General features: G+C 40.1%; 1 protein-coding gene across 1 annotated transcript in view; it reads right to left on the bottom strand.

Annotated features, from left to right (window-relative positions):
• NUDCD3 (NudC domain containing 3) overlaps positions 1 to 27,930 on the bottom strand; it is a 49,716-nt gene that overhangs the window by 7,273 nt on the left and 14,513 nt on the right. Inside the window, exons 3-5 of the mRNA XM_042473960.1 lie at positions 15,847 to 15,979; positions 10,207 to 10,350; positions 475 to 663 (exon numbers count right to left, since the gene is read on the bottom strand). Coding sequence (XP_042329894.1) covers positions 475 to 663; positions 10,207 to 10,350; positions 15,847 to 15,979 — 466 coding nt within the window. The remainder of the gene's footprint in view (positions 1 to 474; positions 664 to 10,206; positions 10,351 to 15,846; positions 15,980 to 27,930) is intronic.

The following is a 27,930-nucleotide window of genomic DNA, read 5'->3' as shown; positions in this document are numbered from 1 at the left end:
GGCCAGACTGGCAGATGCAGATGAGATGTGAAGACCAATCACACATTTTGAGGGCACAGGTTCTCCTCCCTGTCATTTAAATAGTACCAGGGAATCCATGTCTGACTCAGGGTTTTTGTTTTTTTTACTCTGTTTGCCATTAATAAAACTCCCCTAGAGCTGGGTCATAGATATCTCCAGAACATGCATCATGAACATAGTAATTGGAAGTTTATCTATCGTTCCAGTTAGGAGCATATCTATTCATCCCACATTTGCTCCCTAAGCAGTCTAGAATGAAACTAAGAAATGCCTCAAATAATCAAGGGTATAGTGCCCTGAGAAAGGATACAACCATGGTGTTCCTCATATTCAACAAGTCATAAAATAATATTAGACTGCTATTATTTGATTTGATGTATGTGTGTGTGTGTGAACAGTAAAAGACCTGAAAGACAAACTAGGTTAAACATAGGGCTATACCAGTAAACGTACCATCTCATGGCTTTGTGGCTTGCCTTGCAGCTTCTGGTGGTAGTCAAAAGACAGCCTATCCAGCACTGCATGCTCTTCTTCATCTACTGTAGCCATTGAACGTTCCTTATTAATTTTATCAATGTCAATCTGCTCTTCTCCTTCCAAGATGGCACTCCACCAGTATTCACCTACCTTGGTGAGGTTAATCTGTGAAGAAGACATAAGCACTGTTAGCACAGGGCTAAACAATGAACAGCAACCAGAAAGTGAGTGATTTTCTGGGAGACATAGCTGTCTCCATAGAAGCACAGCCTCCAGAGGTGTTGCATGGGATGACTTCCACCATCCTTGCCAACTTGCAGGCTGATATGACCAGAGCCCAACACATCTGAAGGGTGCCAGGCTAGATAAGACTTTCAATCAAATGAATCACTTGCTGTCCTTATATATCATTTCTTTTAGAAGGAAGCACATTCATTATTCAGTTTAATCAGTTTGGAAAAGTTGCTTTTTGGACTAAAACTCCCAGAATCCCACATCAAGCCTTGGGAGTTATAATCCAAAAATAATGTTTTCAAGCTTTGATTTTACTGCACAATACTAGAGCTCTGATGGACCAGCTTTGGGGTAATTTTGACATCTGAGCTTTAGCTGTACTGATGGCTCATTTGATCTTTATGGCTAACAGAGGGCAATTGATAGATCAGGATAAGCAACAAATTGTAGAATCTCTAGAGTGATACGGATATGCATCCTATCTATCATGTTATCTTTGCCAAAGAACAGGTTTTTCTTATGCCTCAGTTTAAGCACCAAAATTCCCACACCAAGAAAATAAAGCATACAGAATCTCTTGCAAGAACTCCCCCAGCATTTCATTTGTAAGCAATGCAATAGCTAACATACCATATGAAAAGCTTATTAAACAATGGCAAGGTCACTATGTACTTATTATGCCTAAAACTACAATACTATATATGAAACCAAAATACTTTATATGGTTGTATATGGATTATTTCCATATGCACAGGCCAGCAATTTATTAGGTTAGCACATCCTTATGTATAAAACCACATAATATTTCTAAATAGATATGGTATCTTAGGTCAATAAAAAAAATATCCTAAGCAACTTTGCTAGGAGTATTCCACATACATATATGCAATTGTAAGTATTGCAGAACAAAGCACATTAATGAAGGTTGTGCAAATCAAGTCTCTGGGCAGTTTTGGAGCAGGCTGAAAATGAAAGGCTGACTGGGGATGTATGGAGGAAGCCTGATGCTGGAACGAGGAGCCTCCAAACCCAATTGCCAAGTCAAACCCTGAACACTCACATAGAAATCGCACTGCATTTTGTGCAAAATGCAATCAGCAGCATGGCTCTTGAGCACTACAAATTCAGGGAATGATCATGCACTTGAGACACAGTTCCAGGAGCATGATTGGCTCTCTGTGACATCATGCCTAGTTCTGTTAACCTAGATATGCAAGAACCTGATTAATTTGCATAGCTAATATATAGCCATAAGTGCTGATGGCAAGAAGCCAAGCATTTCAACTATTATTGAACCAGAAATGGAGACAGCCAACTGGCTCCTTGCTCCAGTCAGTAAAATAATCCTTCTCATACTTGGCTCACCTAATAAGGGGTATCACAGAGCAGGAAAAGGTACCAAAAAAGCAGCTCCGGTCATGTGCAGATCACAGCAATTTCTCTATGAAGACATCTGAGGTGATTTAGTTCCGCACTTACATTTGTCAAGTAATGAAAAGTGTGGAAAGAAATAATACTACTGAGGAAGTCGTGCAATAAAATTGCTTGGAAACATAGTATTAAAAAATGTACAGATCTTGTGTGGTGTTGCTAGGACAAGGACTTAGGAGATCCAGTTCCAGGTCCTGGCAAAACTGTTAAATTCACCTGGGGCCATACTACCTCTGATCTACCTCACAGACCTGTTGTAGAAAAAGTGAGGAAAAGGAGAGCCATCTTGAGCTCTGTTGAGGAATGGCAAGAAGGAAATTTTAACACAAATATAAAGAAACAAAATAAAGTACTTATGAATAACCGGTCAATGCACTGTTAACCTCATGGTTAGACTACAGTAATGCACTCTACATGGGTTTGCCCTTTAAAAAGTTGCAGCAGCTCAACTGCTGACTGATGTACCAGCATATCATATCAGTCTTAAAAAATTTGCACTGGCTGCTGACACATTTCCATTCTGAATTCAAGGTGTGTATAATGGCAATTAAAGTCCTGAACAGTTTGCAACCTTGATAGTTGAGGGAACACTTCTCCTCATAAGTGCCTATCTGAGGATTAAGATCTGCTGGAGAGGCTTTCCTGTATCTCCTACCAGTGAAATCAATATACTGTGTTGGAACATGGGAGAGGACCTTCTCAGCCATGGCACCCCAATTGTACAATGTCTTCCTGGAGGCCTTATTGGCACCAACCCTCCTGTCATTTAGGTGACAAGTTAACTTGGCTGCTCATCAAAGCCTTTGGGCTTCATTAACTCATCCCAAATACTTTTTAAAAAGTATATCTTTTATATTTGTTTTTAATGTATTATTGCAGCTAACTTTTTATTTAATTAATTATTTTATCATTTTAAATGCTTTTTGTAAGCTGCCCTGAGATCTTTGATACAGAGTACGTTATACATATTTCAATAAATAAATAACATGTGGAAGACACTACTATAAAATATACAGTGGTCCCTCCACATTTGCTGGGGAATGTGGAAAAACCGCAAATAAAAAACCTATTATTTTTATCTGCGAGAACACCTCTCCAGGTCCTCCAGTCCAACTCTATGGCCAACACCAACCAGATGCTGATCACAGAACCAGGCAGGAGGACCTACCAATATCTATAGAAGTGTTTTCTCTAGGGACTTCTAGGTGCTCCAACGCAACTCTATGGTCAACTTCTGGCAAAACTGTGCTGGAGGACCTAGAGATTCCTGGAGAGAACATATTAATCAAAACGGCAAATAATCAAATCCGCAAAAGTCAAAGCGACAGACAGTAGTGGTTACCAAAAAGGAGCATGGAAATTACTGGATAACTGAGAAATATCACATTGGCAGCCATGGCAGCAAAACAACCTCCTGACTGATCAGAAGTATACCTTTGAGTGTCCAATGATGGGGCAGGGACCTTTGTAGCCACAATATGGACCTACTACCATGGACCTACTACCAAAGCCATTTGTCTAGCCAACATGCTGGACTACAGGGACCCTTGTGGCAGTCTGGTACAACCAATCTTTTGTTTTAGTTGACAAAAAAATTAAGATGACATCGTCCCACGCACACCAGTGAATGAGAGTGGTTTGCACAAACAAAGAGAGCTGCTTTACACATTCCAACAAACTCCCAAAGAAGCTTGTGCTGAACTCCTGCAAGTCTCATCTGAAGCACACAAGAGTGGGAGGGAGCAAGGCTAAAATGGGTGACACATTTAACTGCCACTCCTGCTTGATGGGGCTGCCTGGCCCATGTGCCCCTGGAGATGCGAGAATCTGTTCCGTGGCAGAGAAAATTATTTTGTAAGAAGTGGTCTGGCAGGAAGAGAAAGTCACTCTTTGGGAGACTGCTGGGGAGAAAGCAAACAGTTATGAATTCCATATGTTGCAAGAGGAAGGTGAAAATGAGGAGGCAAGTTCACACATTTGCATCACTTAAATTATTTGTTTCTGGAAGGATGATGATGCATCACAACTATTGAATGTGAAACTAGATATGTAGGAAATCTGAAAGGGGTTTTCAGTAGCTGTTCCCAGAGGCTAATCTGGCTCCTGCCATCCTGGCCCCATTGTCTTTCTACCAGTAGGACCTTTTTAATAATCTTCACAAGGTGGACCTTCTGCAACCAAATTTACTTGCCACAAAAAGGGCTTTTAGGTCGATTGGTGCTCTATTTTCTTGTCTTGGTGGTATTTTCAATTGTGTTCTAAACCCTTCATGCTTTGTAACACATCTTGCATTTTAACTGCATTTATTTTTGTTTCACTGTAAGTCACCCTGAGTCCCAGCTTTTGGAAAAATTGGGATATAAATTGAATAAATAATAATAATAATAATAATAATAATAATAATAAAGTGGCAAGGCAATCACAGACAGCAAATGAGGAAGAAAGAGAGGCCTTTCCACAAAATTCAATAAATCAAGGGAAATTTAGCATTTTATGCTAAAAAGAGCATAATACACAACTACTATGAAAATTTAAAAAATATGGAAGCAGTACACAGAAGAACTATATAAAAATGTGACGCAATGAATTACAAATAGGAAGAAGAAATTTATGAAACTCAACAGCAAATTTTGGAAAGCAAAGCAATACAAAGCAAAATTTTGGAAAGACGTCAGTGCTAACCAGGAACTTGCATCTACGTCTCCCTGGATCTAGTCTGACATCCAAAGTGCTGTTCCACAATGGCTCTTCTTTGATAGCTAGCTGCTCTAATCCTTCAATTTTCCTTTACAACCGACATATAGACTGTCCAGGTCCTGATTACATTTAGGATTTCCAAAGTCCCTTCTTATAATCTTTTAATCTCCACTCTTTCCCTTGCATTGCCTCGTTCAATCTATCCTTTCTCAGGTTCATATTTTCCATATAATTGCCTACTCAGCAGCCCCTTTTCACACATCTTAGTACAGTACTGTGCTTCCTAGCCTTTTAAACCTGTCTTCTGGGTCCCTTTCTCAGCCTGCCTGTCCCTACGGCCTGTTTTAAGTGCAGCCAAACTGATAACTTTCCTTGATCTTGCAAGTACAGGAATCCTCAGATCTGTGTTATGCCAATGTGCCTTCATCTATCATAGTTTATACACAGGTTTATAGTTGACCCTGGAACCTGAATTAAAATATTTTGATTAATTTTAAATTCATTTAAAAAGCCTTTTGCATATTTTCTCTCTCAAAATTCAAAATAGCTTTAAAATACTTGCAAGACAGTGCCACTTTGCCTCGATAGTTGAAACCACTAATAATGTTCAGTGGACTTTCAAAAGCAAAAGTTGCCAGTGCAACCTTTGTAGAAAAGTTAGGCTTCTGCTGTCATTATTTCAAACAACACACACCATCCCATCTGCAGCACAAGATGGCTTGGTGTTCCTTGCCATTATGCAAACAAGCCTTATGCTTGCAAACTCTCCCCACCCCCATTTCTCATCTCATTTGGTCTAATGCAATTAACTATTTTAACTTCTTCCTACAATGGGATCTTACAAACTGATCTTCTACTGTGTAGAAGCTGGGACCTAAATTGAGGAGTGAGGGGAGGGAATAAACTATATGACTTCCAAATGCTATACCAATATGCATTCTAGGGATTTTTACCATTAAAAGCACCAAAATTTGTCTCCAGATGGGTCAATACAGAGGCTTCCCAAGAGATCCACCGTATTCCTTCTAGAAAGTGGCCTGTAGCCTCAAAAGGACAGATACAGGCTAAATTGCAAAGGAAGAAAAGGTTTACTGCATTGCCTTGCTTTTGTTTCCAAAGTGCCTCATGGCCAGCAATAGTGTGTGGTCTTTCCCTGCATCAAACTTCTCTCCACCACCATCTCAAATTCAGCTTCAACATCTCAAGACGGAATCAGCCCTGTGACTCTCCATCATCCATTCCTGATGAAGAAACCTGTAAGCTTTGAAAGCTCACCTAATGTATTCTGTGCATTAGTTATCCCCTCACTGCGTTTTTTGGACTGTGCTATACTGTATAGATCTGAACATAACTGTACTTTAGATTTGCTTTACTTCATTACTTTCTCCTCAACAGACAGGCGGCTTCCATATAAGTACAAAAACTTGCATAATAATCTTGGATAATGACACAAAATGGGACCTTCTTCGTGGCAGTGTACCAGGATGGGACTCATCTTTTTGCCCAAGCATTTCTAAACAGCTACCTGTTGCGATCAATTCTTGCAAATGTCTGATTTATGTTTAGCATTGTGTCATGCTTAATTGTGGTATTTATTTGATTTTTCTTTATTTTAGTACAACAATATTGATTCTTAATCAAGTGTGGGTTACAAATAGACAAAAGTGAATACATGTTTTTAGTCGCTGCCCATAATTATCTCATCAAATCATGCTTCTCAGAAGCAAACATAAAATATGCACAATCAATTATTTATTCTTTCTAAAGTGACAGCAATTTGACATATCATGATTTAGGTTGGGAAAGATTTCAAATTCATTCCTTCCCTAAAATTTATTTTTTCACTCAGTCACCAAAACAAAACAAAAACCCAACTAAATTCTCCGGCTTCCATGTGTATTTGCTTTTGGGGGTTTCAAATGTAACTGGGGCAAAGCTGAAACACCACATACTGTACATATACTACTGATTCCCCTGACAGATATATACAGTACCACTATTTATCTACATCCTTATACTGTATATGATAATATATTTATGCCTCTATGATACATGAACTCTGTTTATGTTATAAAAGATAAAGCTGATTCATATCCCCAATGAAACTGCAAGCATGTAATAAACAATTCTCAATCTTTCATAAAATTATTCAAAGATTTCTCTTTGGTCAACATTGTCCATTTGTCCATTTCAGCAAGTTCAATCACCTTAGGCCCGAAACACACTGCAGAAATAAACCAGTTTGAGACCGCTTTAAGTGCCCTGGCTCAACGCTAGAAAATTCTGGTAACTGTAGTTTTGTGAGACAGTTATCCTTCTTTGTCAGAGAGCTCTGGTGCCACAACAAACTACAATCCCCAGGATTCCCTAGCATTGAGCCAGGTCAGCTAAAGTAGTCTCAAACTAGTTTATTTCTTCAGTGTGTTTGGGACCTTAGTCAGACAATCTTGCGTTGGAATATCAGTGCCCTTCCATCTTTGAACATATATTACTGCAGTCTTTCCACACATCTTCTCAATTTGATCAACCATCAATCCAAGCAGAAATGTCTCTGGTTTCAACTGTATCTTTAAAAATATCTTCCAGCATTAAACAAATTTGAGCCCAATATTTCTGTGCTTTTATCACATTTCTCTCATTTCATGTACTGTATATAAATAAAATTAAAAGGAAAGGAAAAAAGCACAGTATCACTCATCATTTTTTTCTAGGGAGGAGATAACATTGAAACCTGTCATCAGTCCTAACAATATGGTGGACACAGCCACCATATTAAACATTTCCAAACATAATCACAGCCAAACCAAGCATCTAGTTACTGTGAGCTTTGAAGGAGGGAAAGCAAAGTATTCTGCCTAGCACTCAGGGCAGGTTTCTAAAATCAGCTCCTGTGCACCTATTTTAATCTCACTCTTTGACACACTAACTAGTGTAATGGAGAAGGGTCACATACAAAAATACGATATACAAGGCCAAGAGCTTGGAGGAGCTCCTCATACCCCTTTAGCTTTCACTTTTACGAGATCACTGGTACTCTAAACATCTCCACACGTGCAACTTTCCTCTTGAGGTTCCTTTTGATTTTTATTATTGCTGTCCTAATGGGGTTTTCAACAAAAAAAAAAGTAAGCTTCACTGCAGCGGCGGCAAGTAATTCTAAGTATCTCCTGCTATTTGTGCTTGAATTCTAAAACTGACAGTGAAGTCAGTGAAATGAGGACTTTGATTCCATTGGAAGTGAAGGCACTGTCCCATTGCTCTTCACTATTCCCTTGCTTGGCTATTGATATTAAAGCCTCAATACCAACTAGAGATGTGAAGACCCAAGAGAGAAAAAAACACACAGAAAAATTCAAGAAAGACAGAAACATAGGATCATAGGATCACAGAGTTGGAAGAGACCTCCAAGGGCCATCCAGTCCAACCCCATTCTGTCATGCAGGAATACACAATCAAAGCATCCCCGACAGATGGCCATCCAGCCTCTGTTTAAAGACCTCCAAGGAAGGAGACCCCACCACTTTGAGGGAGTGTGTTCCACTGTCAAACAGCCCTTACTGTCAGGAAGTTCCTCCTAATGTTGAGGTGGAATCTCTTTTCCTGTAGCTTGCATCCATTGTTCCGTGTTCCAGTCTCTGAAGCAGCAGAAAACAAGCTTGCTCCATCCTCAATATTTTTTTAATTTCATTTATATATCACCATTCCTACGATCATGGCGGTGTACAACAATTACATAATACAAAAGTACCCAAACAAGCCTCCATATTATTACAAAAAATACAATTCAAAAATCCAACATACAGTCAAATAACACAATATGACATCAAATATTTAAACAAGATTATCATATCACCTCTTAACCTTCACTTCTCCAGGCTAAACACCCCCAGCTCTCTAAGACTCTCCTCATGGAGCTTGGTTTCAGGCCCTTCACCATTTTGGTTGCCATTCTCTGGACATGTTCCAGCTTCTCAACATCCTTTTTCAATTGTGGTGCCCAGAATTGGACATAGTACTCCAGGTGAGGCTTGACCAAAGCAGAATAGAGTGGCACTATTACTTCCCTTGACCTAGACACTATACTTCTATTGATGCAGCCTAGAATCACACATAGAACTCCACTCTTTCCTGCTCCCAAAACTTGCAGAAAACCTGCATGTTGCTACCTATTTCTCTCCCACTTCAGGTTCCTTCCCCCAAGTCCATGTTTTCTGTGAAGTCTTGTTTCTATTCTGTAATGCAGCATGCACACTGATGGTGATGCTACACATATGTGCAGTACACAGCCCTGACAGTGATTTGGAAACCACAAGCTTGCTGCAAGTGTTAAAAATAAAGGGTAAAATTTAGCTTGAAAATGGCTATTTGCCAGGCTACATATAACACATAAGAAGAGACTTTATGGGAGGGAATAGCCTTAGCTCAGTGGTAGAGCAGTAGTTTTGTATTTAGACCAGTATTCTGTTCACATAGCGGCCTACTTTTGTGGACACGAGTGCAATTGCACCATCACCCCCAATCTCATGTTCCCCAGATATACAGAGGCTACCTTCTCCAAGCTTATTCTCTTTTCTGTATATTCACACCACCACTATGGAACAGAGACACACAAAAGTGAGCTCTCTGTTTGCCTGTCTGTCAGACAGACACACCAGAAATCACCCAATGAGCTTCAAAACCTTAGAAAAGGAGATAAAACTGAGAAGAAAAGCAGACACAGCAGTAAGAGTGGAAGATAAAGATATGTTAAGCAGCAGAAGGAAAAAGACTGAAAGGACCCACAAGGAAGGATACATCTACAATCACATGATGCTGCAAAACTGATGAAATTAAACTGGCTGACGTTCAGTTAGTATTTGAATGAGAGACCGCATGGAAAATCCACACTTTGGCCAGACTCCTGTTGTTACACTATGCTAGCGTTTGCACTTTTTCCACAGTCACACAGCAATGGCAAGAAAAGGCAGACAAATTCCACCAGCTCCGAGAAGCCTATTTCTTCAGTGCCTTTCTTCCTTCATGGTCACTGAATCCATGGTGTTTTTTCTCCTTATATCACTTCCTATGTCAGTACGCCTGCAACAACAGGATTCTGGCCACAGTGCCTTGACTTCCATGGCAGACAGAATATCAAATATAAAATAATGAGGCTATAGAGTGGTTTATGCCAGTAACCTGCTAAATGAGTAGCAGAGCTAAAGAATCTCTCCATTATTGTCTACAAGAAGGAAGCTTCTACTTTCTGGTATCAAGACAGAAGATATTGAAGATCACGCACTTTCTGAAAAACACACACACACAAGCTGTGTATGCACCGACACAATGAAAAAGCAAGACAGTGCTTACTAGGATACATTTTCCTGGTTCCAGACTCCAAACAGAGCTTTCTGTGTTGATCTTGTGGGTAAGGGTGCCTTCCATGAGTACACGAGACCCACTTTCTTCTAGCACTGCAACACGAATTGAGCTAGTGCCAATGTCCACAGAAACCTGGGGGAAAAAGAGAGAGAAGCAAGTTACGAATTCTATTCCATTATTCACTGTTATTTTCTGAGTTGAGACCAAAGATTGGAATATAACCACAATAATACAGAAGAAAGCAATATTATTTATCTCTGTACAGGACTTGTTATTCCATAGTTCAGCTTCCAATATATAGTGGACCTTCCACATTTGTTGGGGTTAGTGGCCCAGGGGCCCCATGAAAGTGGGAAAAATGCAATTTAAAAGCAGGTTACACATTAAAGGATATAACTTGGATGCATTTTAAGGGGCATTTACCAGTGCTGAAAATACAAAGAGTCTAGAACTAAGGGAAGCTGTTTGGGGAGAGTCTTAGACACAGAACACAAATACGTAGGCTAGGAAGAAGTGCACACTTCCTTTCACTGAGGTGCACAAAAGAAATTATTTGTGAACAGTGTAGGATGGTGATTTGTTAAATATTTTACAGGTGCAGTTTGCAAAGCAGCTCAATTTAATTAAGCAGAAAATGAAAGCTAGTCAACAGAGATATATCCTTTGATACTTCACCTTCTGGAGGTGGGTGGGGGAGCTCCCTATGTGGGAAGACAGGCTTCCTAGCAGACAAGTGCAATGCTAACCATATGGCAGATAGAGTCAGATGTGTGGTACAGGTGACTTGGGAGTCAAGGGAAAATACACATCCATGAGACAGATGACTCTAGTAAAGATATTGCACATTCTGTTCCCCTAGTCCTAAAACTGGAGGCAAGGGGAAGAAAGAAGGAGATCAACTCTGCTGAAACACTGAGATTCTCCCAGATCTGGTTTTCTATCTTGAAATAACAAGCAGAAGTATTTGAAAGCAGACAAGATTACGTGCTAAGAGATCCATTCATCTGCACACCTCCACAGTTCTTGGATTTGAATTTCTCAACTGAAATGTTTGGACTTCATTCATGATTTTTACATGGCAATTCTAGAAAAGAATTCAGCAGCACTGACTATCAGGTATAAAGTGTATACTATTTAATACTTTTTGCACCCTTTAGTTTAGTGTATTGTTTTCTCAAACAGTGGGGTGGCACCCCCTGGGGGGGCACAAGAGTTGCTAACTTGGAGGCCCTGGTGCCCCCCTCTTCCTCTGCCCAAATTTTTTAATGTGTAAGACTTTACATATGTGTTGAGCTAAGTATTGAATTTACTTAAATAAACCTGTTGCAATTTGGAAAATGTTACTTCCTTAAAAATGTTAAAATATAAATATACATGAATGTGTGAATGAAAATATGCACACTAAATAAACAAAATATTTTAATGCATATACTGTGATGAGGGGAGGGACGTCTGCATGTAGATGTAAAAGGGGGTCCCAAGGATAAAAAGTTTTTTAAAAGTCACGTACTATAAAGTAGTTCTATTTTCGGATTGCAAAGAACAACCTTTCCTTCAGTGAAACTGGGCTGCTGTCTAAGCAGATGGATTCAGGGAAACAGAAAGCAAAATGAGATAGAAAATAACATGAAGTGACTTCAAATAATCATCAAACTGTGGCTTTCAGGGACAAGAGGTGTACTCATTGCTGGGCTGCTCATTAAAAAATGGAGTGAGGGTAAAAAAATACAAATACAAACCATTCACAATGTATTCCTGACCACGTTCCTGTCTTGTGAACCTGGCTTGTTTTTGCTTAGCTTCCTATGAACAGTCGGAAAAAAAAACTAACCTGCTTCATACAATGTATGATTTATTTTATAGCATTTTCTGCTACATGGCATGGCAATGGCCACTGGCTTGGAGTGTGGTAAACCAAGGGTTATAGGCAAATGTACGTTATGATGAATACTTCAATACAAAGCTAGGAAAATTTGCTTTTTGCTCTAAAGCTCTCAGAATCACCAAGTCAACATGGATTTTTGGCTATGCTCACTGGAGAATTCTGGGAGCTGTAGACCAAAAACTAAAATTTGAAAGCTTTTGCTTTATCAGTAGCTGGTTATTCACCAGGAGAGCTTGATGGAGTCTCCATACTGAAAGGCAGTATATCACTAAGGTGAAGTAGCAAACAGTGGTTGCGAAATATTGTGGGGTTCTTCAGTGGCTTGACACTGTCACATGCGGGATGCTGGCCTAGAGCAAATCAAACCAGTTTACTTATGAATGTGAAACTAAATGTAGGCAATTTTATGCTCTTTAGAGGTTCTAGATTACAATTCCTCATATTTTTCGACCACTGGTCCTTCTGACTGAGGCTTACTGAAACTGTGGCCAAAGCCATCTGGCACTGCTAAACTACACCTTAATATTTTACAAGTATGGTCCCTTAGTTGATGCGTAATTCCCTTCCTTCTCCTCCTCCAGGTTAGCCATAACTCAGGAATTTTCGCTTCCCCATATTTTTCGACCACTGACAGTGAGATAGGGGTGAAGAGAACAGAAGGATGGCAAGCTATTTTTGTTTAAATGTAAGTCAGCGTATAATTCTGCAAGGGCATTGCATGGAGGCAACTATATATTTGCGTACTATGCAAGGAGAAAGACAGCATATAAACAACATAAAACAGTGTTGTTGTCATTCCGTCTCACCCACCCCAAACCCAACCCCACCCGGGGCATCCTCAATAGTTCAGTATTCAGGCATCATCCCTCCATTTTGATACGTCTTCCTTCTCCTTCCATAGTCACAATGTGTTTTCTATTTCCTCCGCTGCCTCCACAGCTACTGATAACTGTTCCAAATCAACCCTTACCCCTAGGTCTGTACTGTCAGTGTCAATTAATGCTCCTGCAACAACAGAGCTATTCTCACATGACACAGAGCTGTGTAGGTTGAAGCTGATGTACAAAACTAGCTGTGCTCATTTTAGCTGCCCTGAACACACAGAGGGGAAGAAAAACAAGACATTCTCCAGATGGGAAAATGAGAGAGAGATCCCCCCGCCAGCTTTTTTTAAGATTAGGAAGTTTTTTTAAAAGGCTTCCATTGCAACCATTTCAGTCAGTCTATCCCCTTGTGCGTGTCTCCACAACCACCGCCTCATTAATAGGTCTGCAGTAGAGATCTGCCTATCACAGATTGACAAAATGGATTCTATCATTCTTCTGTCCAGAAAAAAAAAGTCTCGGGAACCAGAGAGTAAAGAAAAAGGAAAAGCAAGAGGAGAGTTACCATTATCTGGGAGACCTTTATAAGCACAGGTTATCACAAATAAAAGGGGGGAAGTAAGTCTCTTCCTTATAATCCATCAGTTGAAGGATAAACACACCAGGCTTCCCCACGGCAAGCTGATGGTGCACGGGTTTTTATGCTGCCCCATCCTCCCACCACCTCTGCTAAGGGCAAAGGAAATTAGATGACGAGGCAAGCTTGACCTATGATTTCACTAAGTCTATCTCCTCTTTCTTTGTGAGTCACAGATTCAGGAAAGCAATGCGGAGCAAAATAGATGCCCATTACTGTTACATGCTTTAGCAACATGCTCTATCCAGGCTCAAAAATACCCCGCATACAACCTTTGCTCATCGAGGTAGATCCTCCAGCAACCTCACAATTAAAAATACTTCACACTCCATAAAACAGACAAAACCTGGAAGCCTGTTAAATAGCATCCCCAGGAAAATCCAGCTGAAAGCCACTGAAGTTCTTTACACAATCAAGATTCAGAGTGTGTTCTTTAAGATCAACACTAAGATTCTGATCATTGAAAAAAGAACCTTATTCTGGGCCACTCACAAGCCAATCTGGTGTTGAATGGGAAAGATAAATGGATCTCTATCCCGCAGAGGTAAAAACAGTACAGTTGGCCCTCCGCATTTGCAGCTCTGACTTTTGTGATTTGATTATCTGCAGTTTTGATTAATATGTTCTCTCTATGAATCTCTAAGTCCTCCAGCACAACTCTGCCAGAAGTTGACCATAGAGTTGCACTGGAAGACCTGAAGATTCCTAGAGAGGTGTTTTCTTAAGGAAAAAGAATAGTAATTTTTTATTTGCAGGTTTTTTCACATTCATGGGGGTCCTTCACCCCTAACCCCAGCAAATGTGGAGGGACCACGGTAAATCAGGACCTGGCGAGAGGACAATGACTGAGTATAAACTCAGTTTACACATTTAAAGGATGAATGAATCTGCATGAACAAACTAGAAACCAAAATAAGCTACTGGTCAGTTATCGCCTGAGAAATTTAATATTTATGGGTACAGACAAAAATGACAGCTAGTCATAAAACAGTGTCAAAATGGAATGAGGGATGCTATCACAATCTTTTGACTACTGCTTTTCCAATTTGCCTTGAAACGTCCATTTCTTCCCCACCTCTTTTCTTGAAATGTGGGGGCTAAATATCCAAATGAAGTGATATAATGATCTCCAAAGTTCATTGCCTATGCCTCAGGATCATAGGAAAACCTTCTTTATACCAGACTATTTGATTCCCCAAATAAAGATCTACTCAAACAGGGAGAAGTGCTTCACGATCTGGCACAGAAACCTCTCCCATCACCTACTACCTGATCTTTCTAATGAAACGGTGGGGCTGGAAACAGTCAGCAAATAGAGGCCAAGATCTTAGAATAACTGAGAGAGTAACTGTTCAATCCATGCACCTGCCCCGGCCAATGAGACATCACTGCTCTTCTGCCTGTCTCCAATTAATTACAAGAGGGATGAGAAGCTGTCTGCACTGATCAGTCAGTGCTTGTCCTTCCACTCCAATGTGACAGCACCCTAACAGATAGATGGTTACCATCTGAGTGGCAGGGTTGGTTTTGGACAGGACCTCAAGGACTGAAAGGTCTATAGAAGGTTTCTCATTTGGTTTCATCTGAATTATGTATCAGCTTTAGGTTTCCATGAAAATCCGTACACATTTTGTGTGCTTTTAATATACATATTCTTCCAAATATTTTCCTGCTCACATAATGCATTTGGGTACAATTTTCAGTGATACATGTATTTTGAGTGCACTTTTCCATGTTGTTGTTGTTGTTGCTGCTGCTGCTGTATAATCATCATCATCATCATCATCATCATCATCATCATCATCAGTCTGCCGTTTCCCAATTTGCATTCCCCAACTCAAGGAAACTTGCAACAGTTCAAACAAACATAGTTTAAAATTCAGAGCATAAAAAGTTAAAAAGCAATACATATTTGTGTGCCTTTTCAGACTGGAGAACTAGTGTAAAAGCACTGCAAAGTACAAATGTCAGTACATATGCATTTGGGCTCAATTTGAAAGTGATGGATTGGGTAAATGTGTTAGAAAAACCGAATTCCTCCCCCATCTCTGCCTGCAATCTGTTGGGAGTTGAGCAGCATTTACTTGTGGCCCTCTGGTGGACAGTTTGAACCAACTACCATACACTTTGAAGCATGTTTGTGTTATCACACACTAGTACCAAAGTGTCTTCACACAACACAGCAGATGAAGAGCTGAAGAACAGTACTCAGGCATGATACTTGGGTAAGAAGGGTGCTTATCACCCATGGGAAGTCAAAAGCCACTCAGGTACTCATTTACCTGCCTGCCTTTCAGAATGTGCTTGGGCACTGGGACTTTAATCTCCAGGTCACTGTAGTCTTGAGACCAGGCGTAATTCTCTCTCACTGCTCCGTTGTAACTTTCAGGATTTGCTTGGAATTGCTCCTGTTTCCTGAGAGAAGAGAGCAAGAAGATTTCCTTAAGAAAAGCAAAAGACAAAACAAGGCAAACAAACAACCAAGAAAAGCTGCACAACTAAAACAGCAGACAGTGTTTGGCTTACAATAATCTACCTGACAATACCTCCAGAGTCTCTGTGGACCTGTTTCTAGGATGCACTGTGCATGTGTATGTGCCTTCAAGTCGTCTGTCAACTTATGGTGACCTCATGAATTTCATAGGGTTTTCTTAGGCAAGCAATACTCAGAAGTGGTTTTGTCAGATCCTTCTGCTCAAGCATAGCCTACTTGCTGGAGGTCTACATCCAAGTACTAACAAGAGATGACCCTGCTTAGATTCCAAGATCAGACAGGATCTGGTGCCTTTAGGTATTTAGGAAGGTCTAGGATTCACTTCTACATGGAAGCAAGTAAGAAACTGGTTTACTTTCTTCCTCGCACACCTCCAATACGTACCTGAGACCACAAGGCTCACAGTTCTGTGAGTTGAAATAAAAGCTGCCAGCTGTCAAGCCTCTAATGGCATTCATATTAAAATGGACTGTGTGGGCTTCAAAGCACTACGACTGGTGGCTGCTCTTTCCTTACTGAAATTGGCAACCCAGAGAACCTCACCCCAGTATCAGAAAGACATCACTGTACGTAGCTTAGGAGAGTGTTGCGTCTCAGCATGCAACTCAATCTCTCTCTCTCTCTCTCTCTCTCTCACACACACACACACACACACACACACAATTTTATCTAGATTTGGCCAGTCTCCAGACAATAGAAACAATTAAAAACAGAAAAAGCAAAAGGTTAGTTGCAATTTGTCTTGAAAAAGTGGAAACTAATAAGCAACGGACACTTAAAATGGAGACAGGACAGAACAGGACAATGAAGCATAATGTACCCTGCAAAATGGGTGAATAGAAGTTAACTGTACATGTTAGTTTCTCTTCTTTTTAAAAATGACATCTGGATTTACTTCTACTATTTGAATTTGCTGAACAGAGTGACATATGACCACAGCTACAGAAGACTGGAATGGAACGGCAGGCACCCAATGCTGCCCTTTCCAAGTCACTGGAAATTAGAAGCACATTATCCTTGGCCTGGTGCCATTCAGTGCCAGGATACAGAAGCAGTCTCTGTTTCCATAGCAAAAATCTCACCTCATCCCCCCATCAATCCTTGCCAGACAACATGGAGGTAGACTTTAAATAAGAGACCACGGGGAAAGATAACAAAATAGAAGGTGAAACCCATTTTGGGGGGTATATGCCACCCTCTGTTGCAGCCCTTTATTACCAAGCTATTTTCAACAAGAGCACAGTATAGTGACTTTCCTAAAGGGAAAAGCAACAAAAAAGCACCATTCTCACATATGAATGTTTTGGTTCACAAAAATCTCTAACATGTAACCCACTTTTTAAAGGAAATTAGCTTAGCTAATTCAAGAAGAACTGTGGGTGTTGAACCTCTGAGGAGAACAAGCCACTTATATAAATTACACACAAACAAGATGTTTAAAGCAAGGGCTTCCCTTTCTCTTTGGAGATTACTGCACAAGGATGTTTTTGCACTGTAATCACGCAATTTCTTTAGCGTGATTACAATGGGAACAATAACGCTATTAATGCACTTTTTTCTGCCATATCTCACAATAGCATGACAGTCCTTGTTTTGTTACAAATGTTCCCAATCTCCGTTTTCCACACAACTCATGAGATGTCAGCCTCCATTCCCTCTTCTTCCTGGTTTATGCGTGCATTTTTTTCTTCCAAAATCTTGCAATGAGATTAGACCTATAATCGTGAGATTCTTTGAGCCACTCATTTCCAGTTATCCACGATTCTTGAGTTCCCTGCTGTATTGCTTTGGGCTATTCTGCTGTAATGCCCAATATTTTGGAGTTTCTTGGTCTTCAGAATGCAATTAGGAGTTGTTAGCTTTGCAAAGGAGCTGTTCCTTTTGGCTAGAATTGATTTGTTGATGTGGATCAACATAGCTGCCAGCATTTTTGGATTTTGGTTGGGGACATAGCTGTGGGGACTGTCTTGATGAGTATCTCACTTCAGAAGTCACCACTACACCATCTTTCAAAATCTGGACACCCCATATAATCTATATATCTATATTTATAGGGAAATAGGTTTGCCTAAGGTTTGCCTTTCAATATGATGTACATTTAACCTAATTTCTCCATTCTTGATAAAGAACCTAATAGCCATGTTGTGTTCCAATAGCATTATGCCCTGAGGTTTCCTGCAGTGCAGTTTCCTGCAGTATTTGAACTCAAAAAGTAGGTGACATTTTAGAACTATTTTAAGCTGTGCAATAACCACCGCTGTCTGGGTGGTGTACAAATACATTAATAATACTGATCAAAGCTATGTGACCTGCTTGCTCCTTTATTATCAGAAAAATTAGAGCAATATCGCTAAGGTTCCAACCTAGCGAGACACTCTGTAATCTTACACAGAGAAGCAATGTTTGAAGGTGCCTGCCTGTTATATCATATGTAATTGCCACTGTCTGATGGTAGTGCTGGTGATGGTGAATCCATTAACCACTTGCTGATTTTCAAGCCATGGATGCTTGAATCTGTGGATAAAAAAAATCCAGGGATATGGGGGAATACAGTCCATGGCTTGAAATATCCAAACAATATATAAATTCCAAAAAGCAAACCTTGATTTTACCATTTTATATAAGATATATCATTTTATCATCCATTGTATTTAATAGGATTTGAACGTCCATGGATTTTGGTATCCATGAGGGATCCTGGAACCAAACCCCAGCAGATAACAAAGGCCCACTGTATACTGTTATTAGGAGCCCCCCCCCCCCAAGCTACTGTTAAGGCTGCAGCTAAGCTCAGAAAGAACACAGAAGCCTAAAGGGAATGACAGACAATGTCATAGTCCCTACAAATCAAAACGTCCCAGCACTCTGACCCTATGAACCTAGGTTACACTATACCAAGCAATATTCTGAAGAGTGGGCTGCCTACCTTGGACAGAAGAAGGCAAGCTGCTTGGTTAACAAACTGTAGGCTTCACAGTTGGAGATGGAGCCATACACGGTGTCTATATATGACATATTTTCTCAAAAACCAAATGTTTCAAAACTTTAAAGCTCCTGATGGCATTTCTTAGGCACAAGCAAGGCAGTGGGAAAGAAAAATAAGCACCACAGTGTTCACATACCTTGAAATCTCAGGGTCAGCAGGAACCAGGTTTGCTGAACAGATTTATACGCCCAAGAACACAGGTGAGCAAATGAATGAGGTATGTGATCTCCAGAGTGTACAGAAGAAGTGACACAACAAGAGCCAAAGAACAGAGAACATCACCTAAAGGGCATTAGTCACTTGCTTGCACTGAATACACATAGGAATCACACTGTCATACTTGGCTATAAATACAAATCAGACCAGCAAAAATGCAAACCGCTGAAATAAAATGGCTTAAAGAAGCTCCAGGACACCAGCTCCAACGTCTAAACAGAACAGGCAGGGGAAACTAAATCTGCATTAGAGGTTTTGTACTGGCATCTAGGGAAATGATGTTTGGGTACTGTTAAAACTGGAGGCCAGATTAAGAAGCTTGGTAGTCAAGTTGAACTTTACTCAGGACGGTGATATCCCAAGCAAATTAAAGTGTCTCTTCAAATCGCACAACTGGCAATAAAACAGGAGACTAAAGTCACTGTAAAGTAACTCCTAGCAACTATACAGACATGGCCTAATTAGCCAGGAAGTTCTTCCTCATAGTGGCAAGTCTACTAAAAATGTTAACACACTGTGCTACCCCAGGAAAAAGAGTAGATTCGGTTTTAGGAATTATTAGAAAGGGGAAGCAAAAATACAAATAAGCATCTTGCCACTATGGTGCATTTAGAATACTGTATACAATTCTGGATATCCTTCTCTCAAAAAAGGTATTGGAGCTTGAAAAGGGCAACTAAAATTATCACAAGAGTGAATCATCTTCCCCAAGAGGAAAGCCTAAAGAGACTGAAGCCTTTTAGTTTAAGAAAGAGTCAACTAAATGGAGGCGGAGGGGTCACACAAAAGGTTTTCTTTATAAATTCTGAATGGTTTGGGCAAGAATTTTCCTCTTCTCACAATATTAAAGTGGAGGGTCATTCAATTAAACTTGTGAGGCAGTACAATTGCAGGAAACTTTTGCCTATGATCATTTATTTATATAGTGCCATCAATGCTTTGTCTATGTAAATTAATCAATGACAATTACATATTTACATATTGGGTAAGTCTACACAGTCAGGCAGCTAAAGAGTGTTATTGGTTCAGAAGCAGAATTTATTCTGATTGCCCAGTACTGTGTTCTGCTTGTGAGCTCACAACAGACATTTAACAGACAACTGTTGGAGACTTAATACTAAATTATATGAACAGCAAGGCAATGAGTCATGTTCTTGGATGTCAATCTCAATCCTAAAGATACATAAATGTCCCCTTCAACATTTGAAGTGGTAGCTTTAAGTAGTCTTTATGCTATTCTCAGATGACCACTCTAGTATTTGGGGGAAAAGAAAAAGGAGGAGATACAGAACAGAATCTGCGAATTGGGGGTATGAAATCTACAGCCCACCTTGCAAGTTTTTGCTGCTGTCGTCAGTGACATGCAGTAATAAGATATCTGAAGTCCTGGAAACAGTTGGATGTATCTGAGTTGTGCTTTTCAGACTGAGAAGCTGTTCCATGGTACTGAACCATACTTGATAGTGAACACAGTAGAGGGTGTCAGATTGAAAAAGACCTACCTTATGCTTCGCATTTGGGATGTACTTTATGACCCACATCTGCCTTATCTTTCCTTATTCAGGCATCACAGATTGGGACAAATATTTCCTGCCTTCCGCTAGATAGGTTTTCAACACAGAATTGTTTTTGATAGTGTTTGTAACCCCTTTTATATTAGACATTTTATTAACTTCTTTGTAAGAATATCATGGGGAACCTTGTCGAAGACCTTACTGAAATCCAGATATGCTATATCTACCAAGCTGGTAATTTTATCAAAAAAAGGAGATCAGTTTAGTCTGGCATGACTTGTTTCTCAGAAACTCATGCGGACATTTTGTGATTATGGAATTGCTTTCTAAATGTTTACAGACTCTCTGTTTAATGATCTATACTCTTTCCTGGTCTTCTTTATTCTTCTTTAAAGTAACTTGCCAAACTCAGGGCCATATCCTGGGGGTTCAAGAGCCACAGGGGCAGCCTCCCTAGTTATTCTCCCTGCAGCTCATTGCTTGTGACTGAATGTCACAGTTATGTATTCTGTAGCCAGAGATATTCCCCAGTGACAAAAGAAAATTTCACCCACACAATCATTAGGGGTGATTCAAATGACTAGGAGAAGGGTGGGAACAGCCTGACGCCCTGCTAGTTTTCTGTATGGGGACGAGATTTCTACAATCTTTAAAATCTTTCCCTGGATATCTCTTCGGTATTTCACCTTAATCCACATATGGATCTCAATGCTTGCTTTACAGCAATACCTAATATTTTGACAAAGCTATGCATACAAAATGAAACTACTGTATGAGCAAAACAGACAAATGAATTGGCCTCTACTATTTCCATCAGTCCTTTTAACAGCCAAATTGAATAGCCTTTGTGATCATTCTAAATGGAAAATTGGACAATCCATCCCCAAAAAGAAAATTGTTGCATGCTGGGCAAAAGCAAATGGCCTATCAGAAGCCTGCATGTCTTCACGTTACTTTGGTAAGAGATCAAAATGCAGATGCTGACTCTCACTCCAACAGATTTTCCAGCCTTGATTTAAAAGAAGTGCAGTGAAATCTCTGGCAGCCACACACAGCAGAGAGTTGATCCCGTCGATCACAGCTATCCAATGTTAGGTGCCAGGTTGTACAGATTCCCCCACAGTCTTCTGGCTTAGAAGAATAGCATCTAAGCTTGGGAATACACTGAGGTATGCTGCTGTAAGCCTGATTTCTCTAATGCAATTCCAAGTGAGAGGATAAGAAATGAGAGAACTCAAAGACGTGGTTTGGAAGCTCTGCAACGGGGTGCCAACATTTTGGTTTCTTATTTTTCAGCTAGGTCTGAAGCACAGCAAGGATAAGGAGAGTGCAGAAACTGACTTTACAAAAGTTCTTCCATTGGAGCTCCATTTCCATGGAGACAGTTGTTATGGTAGCACAGAAGAAACCTGACTGATTCCAGATTCCTAAAATGCCTGGAGACTACGTAGCCAAAAGGGCTGTAGGAAAATTATAGGAGTCACAATATTTCCTCCCTCCACCATGCTATAATACAGTGGGTCCCAGCTTTTTCCATGCCCCACAACCCTAGGAAATGTTTGGTTAATGTTCGCGCCCCCTATAAAGCTAATTATCACATTTGAAGATAAAGAAGTCTAATTTCACTGTTATAGTGCTATTAGTCCACTTTTGCTGCTATGGCTGCCTGTACTTTATCAAAGCTTTCTGCCCTTTCCTAAACTGCAAATCCCAACATTGCACAAGAGGCAGGTGTAGCGGTAAAAGTGGGATAGTAGTGCTATAACAGTGTAGTGTGAAATTGTCCTTAGTATTTTACACAGTGCTAGCCTTGAAGGTGATCTGGAAATCTCACCTGGTACAAAACATGGAAGTCCGCCTGCTAATAGGTGAGCCCATCACATCATGTCACAGCAAAGCAATTATGCTGGCTACCAGTTTCTGATCCTAGTTTAAGGTGTTGTGAGATTTAGCCTTGTGAGAATGTCAACTTCCATACTTCTCCCCTTACATCAGTTGGCGAAGCTTGCCTGGTATCTGTTTTGAACTATATAGATCAGCTACCATAGCCAATAACCCACTATGATGGGGTTTACAGTCCAACAATGTTCGGAGGACACCACATTACTACTGCTTACATGTTCGGTAAACATCAACAGAATTACATGAGACACTGGCTCTTAGTTGATGGTTGCATCACACTTGTAAAACATTTATAAGAAGCCTATGTAGTTCAGTTTATGAAAACTTTCTATAAAGTAATTAAACCATTTTTAGTCTAAGAAACATATGGAGTAACTGTTGTAAGCTTGCTATTTTATATTTTTTTCATTACTTCTTTCCATTAGAATTGTTTTATAACTTAGCAACCATTACCTTTGGTATCCGGCAGTATAGAAAATGAACAGAAGGCAACCAAAATCATTGTGCTTTGGAATTATAAGAACCAAGTTCTGTTTTATAATAATTCCAAATCACTGTAGATCCCAGCATTGCCCATGAGCAATCTTCCCATAGGACATGGTTCAAATACAAAACAAATACCCCAACATGAATGTTGCTCTGTAAAACAGGTTTCCCCCACTTTTTGACAACTAGCTTTCCGACAACTCGCACGTTCAATGCTTGCAAATTACATATACATTTCATTGAATCAATGAGGGATCCGTTCTTTCATCAGTTCTTCTTGCCTAAAAGGCTCATTTGGGACTGTTCACAGTCCCAAGGCTTGCCTACAGAAAGAGTTTACCCCTCCTTGAATTAATCATTATTAATGGAACTTATCTATGTAATTTGCATGGGTGGAAACAGCAGAAAGTCATCAGGTTTTCTTCCTACAGAGACTAGCTTTGGACTACTTGCACATGTGTGTACGCTGCTTTAAAAATGAGCAGAGGGGGGAAAGATGCCAAGCTGACTATGGAGGCTCACTTGCAATTGAGTGAAGATTGCCTGGCAGTTCTTCCCCAACTCTTTGTGACTGTGCACCATCCTCACTCCCTCAATCTGCATTCAGTTCTGAGATTGTGACCAGTGTGTTCTTTACAGTATTACTGTACAATATTTGTGCATATAAAACAGTATACAGCATAATACAATATAAATACAGTAATATAATTATAATTATATACAGCCATATACAGAGAAGAGCAAGATATTAATGGTAATCTTTTGTTCATTTTGCTTTACTTTTGTGTGTGTGTGTGTGTGTGTGTGTGTGTGTGTGTGTATATATATATATATACATAGTATATTATTTAGCTTTTGCATGCATTCAGAATTGCTATATAGTGTGTTATTTATATTTTTCAGTAACCAAAATGTATTTGCAACCTAAAAAAATGGGTTCCGCTTTTCAACCAATTCTGCTTTTTGATAGTCCTCCAGTCCCAAACCCATCCGATAAGTGGGGACTTCCTGTAACGACTTTTCTCCATTCTGTACCCGTAACAAGAATTAAAACAATGACTGGACAATAGCTGCAACTACTAACAGAACTGTAATCCCCAAATATGGTTATGTATGTGCAGCCTAAACAAAATGAAGTTGGACGATACTAAAGAATAAATTCATCTATCACTATCAGATTACAATAAGAGAACAGCAGAGCAGAGGAGCTTGTTAAGATTTGCCAACTCAGTGTTTAATCATATTCTAGGGACAATGCACAGATGTCTCCAAGTTCACTCAGATATTCTCTTTCATTTATGGTTATTTCCCCTTCAACTAGGAGTTGCAAGTGAGGTAACTATGAAATCAGATCTCTTAGAAAGCTTACAGCCAATGAGGTTTGACGTCAACTCGTTTTGTTTCTCCAGTATAATTTGAACAGAAACATTGATGTTCTGCTTTTAAAACAGGTTGCATTTTGCTTTCCTGGCATCTACAGAAAAATAACAATGCCTTAGCAATGTATAAAGGAACAGAGTAAGAGGTCTGCTTCTAGCATTTTCTTTTCTGATCACAGTTTACTTCTTGGCTGGGAAGATTTCAAGCTTGCATGATCTCTACTGGTTTCACCCCTAAAATCCTGAGATCTGTTCGCCAGGGTCCAGTAAAAGGGCACATGCTTAGATTTTTTTCCCAAAAATGTTTTTGAGCATCAGAACTGCAAAAAGCTCAGTGTCCTTTCACATGAAAATCCACTCACTGTTTTTACCACCTTTCTTCATTTCCGCAGTGGGGAAAGGGATCATTTTGCGGCTGCACTGCTCAAACAACTGGGTTTCAACAAACCTTACTCATCTGCTGCAAATCATACTGATATGAAATAATGAGGGGTTGTGGTCCAACCCCATCTGGACAGTGCCAGCTGATGAAGGCTTCCTTAAAAGAACGGATTGCTCCTGGCACCCTATGAAAGTTCAAGGAATGCACTGGTGGGAATTTATCATGATTACTGCAGTAGTGATGGATAGCACTGATGGAGGAGACAACAGCAGTGACACCACAACTAACGCACGCTAGTACTGAGCACGTAGGGGCAATGGTGAACCCTCATGCAAGAACCCTACATCATGGAAACCTCAAGATGAGACAATCCAAAATGAACCAAAAGGCAGGGTTAGGACACAGAGAGCTAAAATGTCAGAACAGAGAGCAATTACAAATAGAGCCGTGGGGAAAGGCACAATAGAAAACAGCAAAACGGGAAGCCATGCAGCAAACATATTCACAAATGAAAAGAAGGTTTGTAGCTGTGCTACACGTGCTATAGGTACTGTACATGGAATTTAAGAAGCACAAGTCAGGGAGAGCTAAAACATATTAGATGCATAAACATAACAATATTAGAAGTGAGTGAGCTAAAATGGGGAAAGTCATATCATGAGTCAGCTAACAACACAGTGCTCTACTCAGGAAATGAAGAGATGAGAAGAAACAGAGTAGCATTAATAGTGAGGAAAGATGCAGCAAAATCAGTAAAAGGATATAACACAAAGTCTGATCAAATCATATTTGTAAGCCTTCAGGGAAAACCAATGAACATCACCATAATCCAAGTATATGTGCCAATTACAAAGGCACAGGAACAAGAAATGGAGAGCTTCTATGACAGAGTGCAGAAAGAAATTAACACCACACCAAAGCAGGATTGCTTGCTAATAATAAGTGACTGGAATGCTAAAGTAGGAAGCAAAAAAGAATCAAAACTGTACGAAGATTCAGACTAGGAACAAGGAATGAAGCAGGAGTGCGACTGATAGAATTTTGTGAGGCCAACAGTCTGGAAGCCAAGATAACAAAACTGAGGCTATCGTACTTTGGCCACAACATGAGATGCCACGACTCACTATAAAAGACAATAATGCCAGGAAAGGCATAAGGCAGTAAAAAAAGAGGAAGACCTCATGCTGAATGGCCAGACTCAATCAGGGAAGTCATGGGCTTGGACCTGAGCAGAGAGGTTGAGAATTGGAGGTCTTGGAGAGGTCTCATTCATAGGGTTGCCATCAGTCAAGGTTGACTCAAAGACAGTTAACAACAAAACACTAGCCCCCTGAAAGGACTCCCTTTACACTAAGGCAACAAGAATGATGCCCATGCCAAAATTGAGCTTTAAAATGTGCAGGAAAGAAACAAACCAGCAATGGGAATGATAAGCCACATTTTGTTTGGTTACTTCCCATGCCATTCATTTGTGGCTTTTGTGGCATGTGTTTTAACTGCTATTAATACAAATCACGGCTAATCATGCCATACTATACAGAAATGGTCACTGGAACTGAGGTCTTCCTCAGTTACTTCTCAGTGGTACATGTAATTTCTGTTTGGGGCAATCTCAAATCACTCAGACATTGTTACAGACTTCCTAGCATTATATCTCCACTGTACTCTAGGAAGAAAAATCACTGCAATCCTAACCATCTGCCACACTGGTCAGCTAAATCAGAACAAAGAAGTGTGGCAATGGCCATAAACCCAACAGCTCTGAAACTGTGGGAGGAGAGGGAGGGAAAGCATCAGCTTTTAAATAAAGGGTTCAGCATTGCTAATACTCAACCGATGGCAGCGGGAATGATGGGTGGGTCTTTGTGTTCTGTCTAGTTCTATTTTTGTTTCAATGTATCATGAAATGGGGTAGGGGGAAGTAAAACCTTTAAAACTTTTAAGCAACCATAAATCTCATGTATATTCCTATGAAGAGGGATTCATTCCTCTTCTTATCATTCCTCCTGCTTGTACCCAAGGGTCCATAAATACACTCATCATCTCACCACAGCTGCATGCACATTTAACCCGGTGAATGCACTACTGCTACACTTCTCCCAAGCCAAAAGAAGGGGGACTCTTTCCAACAGTTTTGTGAGTCTTTGAACAACCTACAAAACAAAGACATTTCTTGCTGGGAAGGTTTCATCCAGAAACCTTTTGAATATGGTGATTCAAAGCAGAATTGGGGACTAGGACAGAGATTCTCTTGAACACGGAGCCCTGGTAGCGCAGTGGTTAAATGCCAGTACCGCAGCCACTCACTCACAAACCACAAGGTTGTGAGTTCAATCCCAGCCAGTGGTTCCAGGGTCGACTCAGCCTTGCATCCTTCTGAGGTCGCTAAAATGAGTACTCAGCTTGTTGGGGGCAATTAGTTTACAGCTGTAAACAGCTTAAAGAGTGCTTAGTGTGGTATGAAGCAATATATCAATGAAGCTGCTATTATTATTGCTACAAGTCTCCCCCTACCTTCACAGGGAGTTCAAGAATAAGACAGAGTCTTCTTGGTGGATGCTTCCAGGATACAGAATTCCCTTGCATGGGAGACTGGGCTAGCCCCTCTCTGCTCCCACCAGCAGGGAAACACCTTTTGATGCAGAGAGGTTTGGAGCTGTTAACTGCAGATGAGTCTTTTAATGGGGTGTTGTACTTTCCACTCATTCCTTGTTATATTTTTGAATGCTTTTAAACTGTTTTAATTCAACACTTGGTTTTAGTAGGATAACATATTTGTTTTTTAATTGTTCTTCCATTGATTGGTTTTTCTTAACCTGTATTTTATTAAAAATTTATGCTGTAAGCCACCCTGGACTGTGCCCTTTGAGAAAAGTTGGACGTTAAATAAATAAATAAGTGGGAAAGGACCAAAATGGCGCCATCCTAAATACATAAGACCAAGTGGCTCACTTCAGCATCCTACTACAATTTAGTAAAGCTTTAAAACAGTCCATAGCCTATCCTT

Source organism: Sceloporus undulatus, chromosome 6 (genome assembly GCF_019175285.1).
Source record: "Sceloporus undulatus isolate JIND9_A2432 ecotype Alabama chromosome 6, SceUnd_v1.1, whole genome shotgun sequence".
Classification (NCBI taxonomy): domain Eukaryota; kingdom Metazoa; phylum Chordata; class Lepidosauria; order Squamata; family Phrynosomatidae; genus Sceloporus; species Sceloporus undulatus.
The sequence above is the reverse complement of the archived record's forward strand: the minus strand, read 5'-3'. Positions and strand labels throughout refer to the sequence as shown.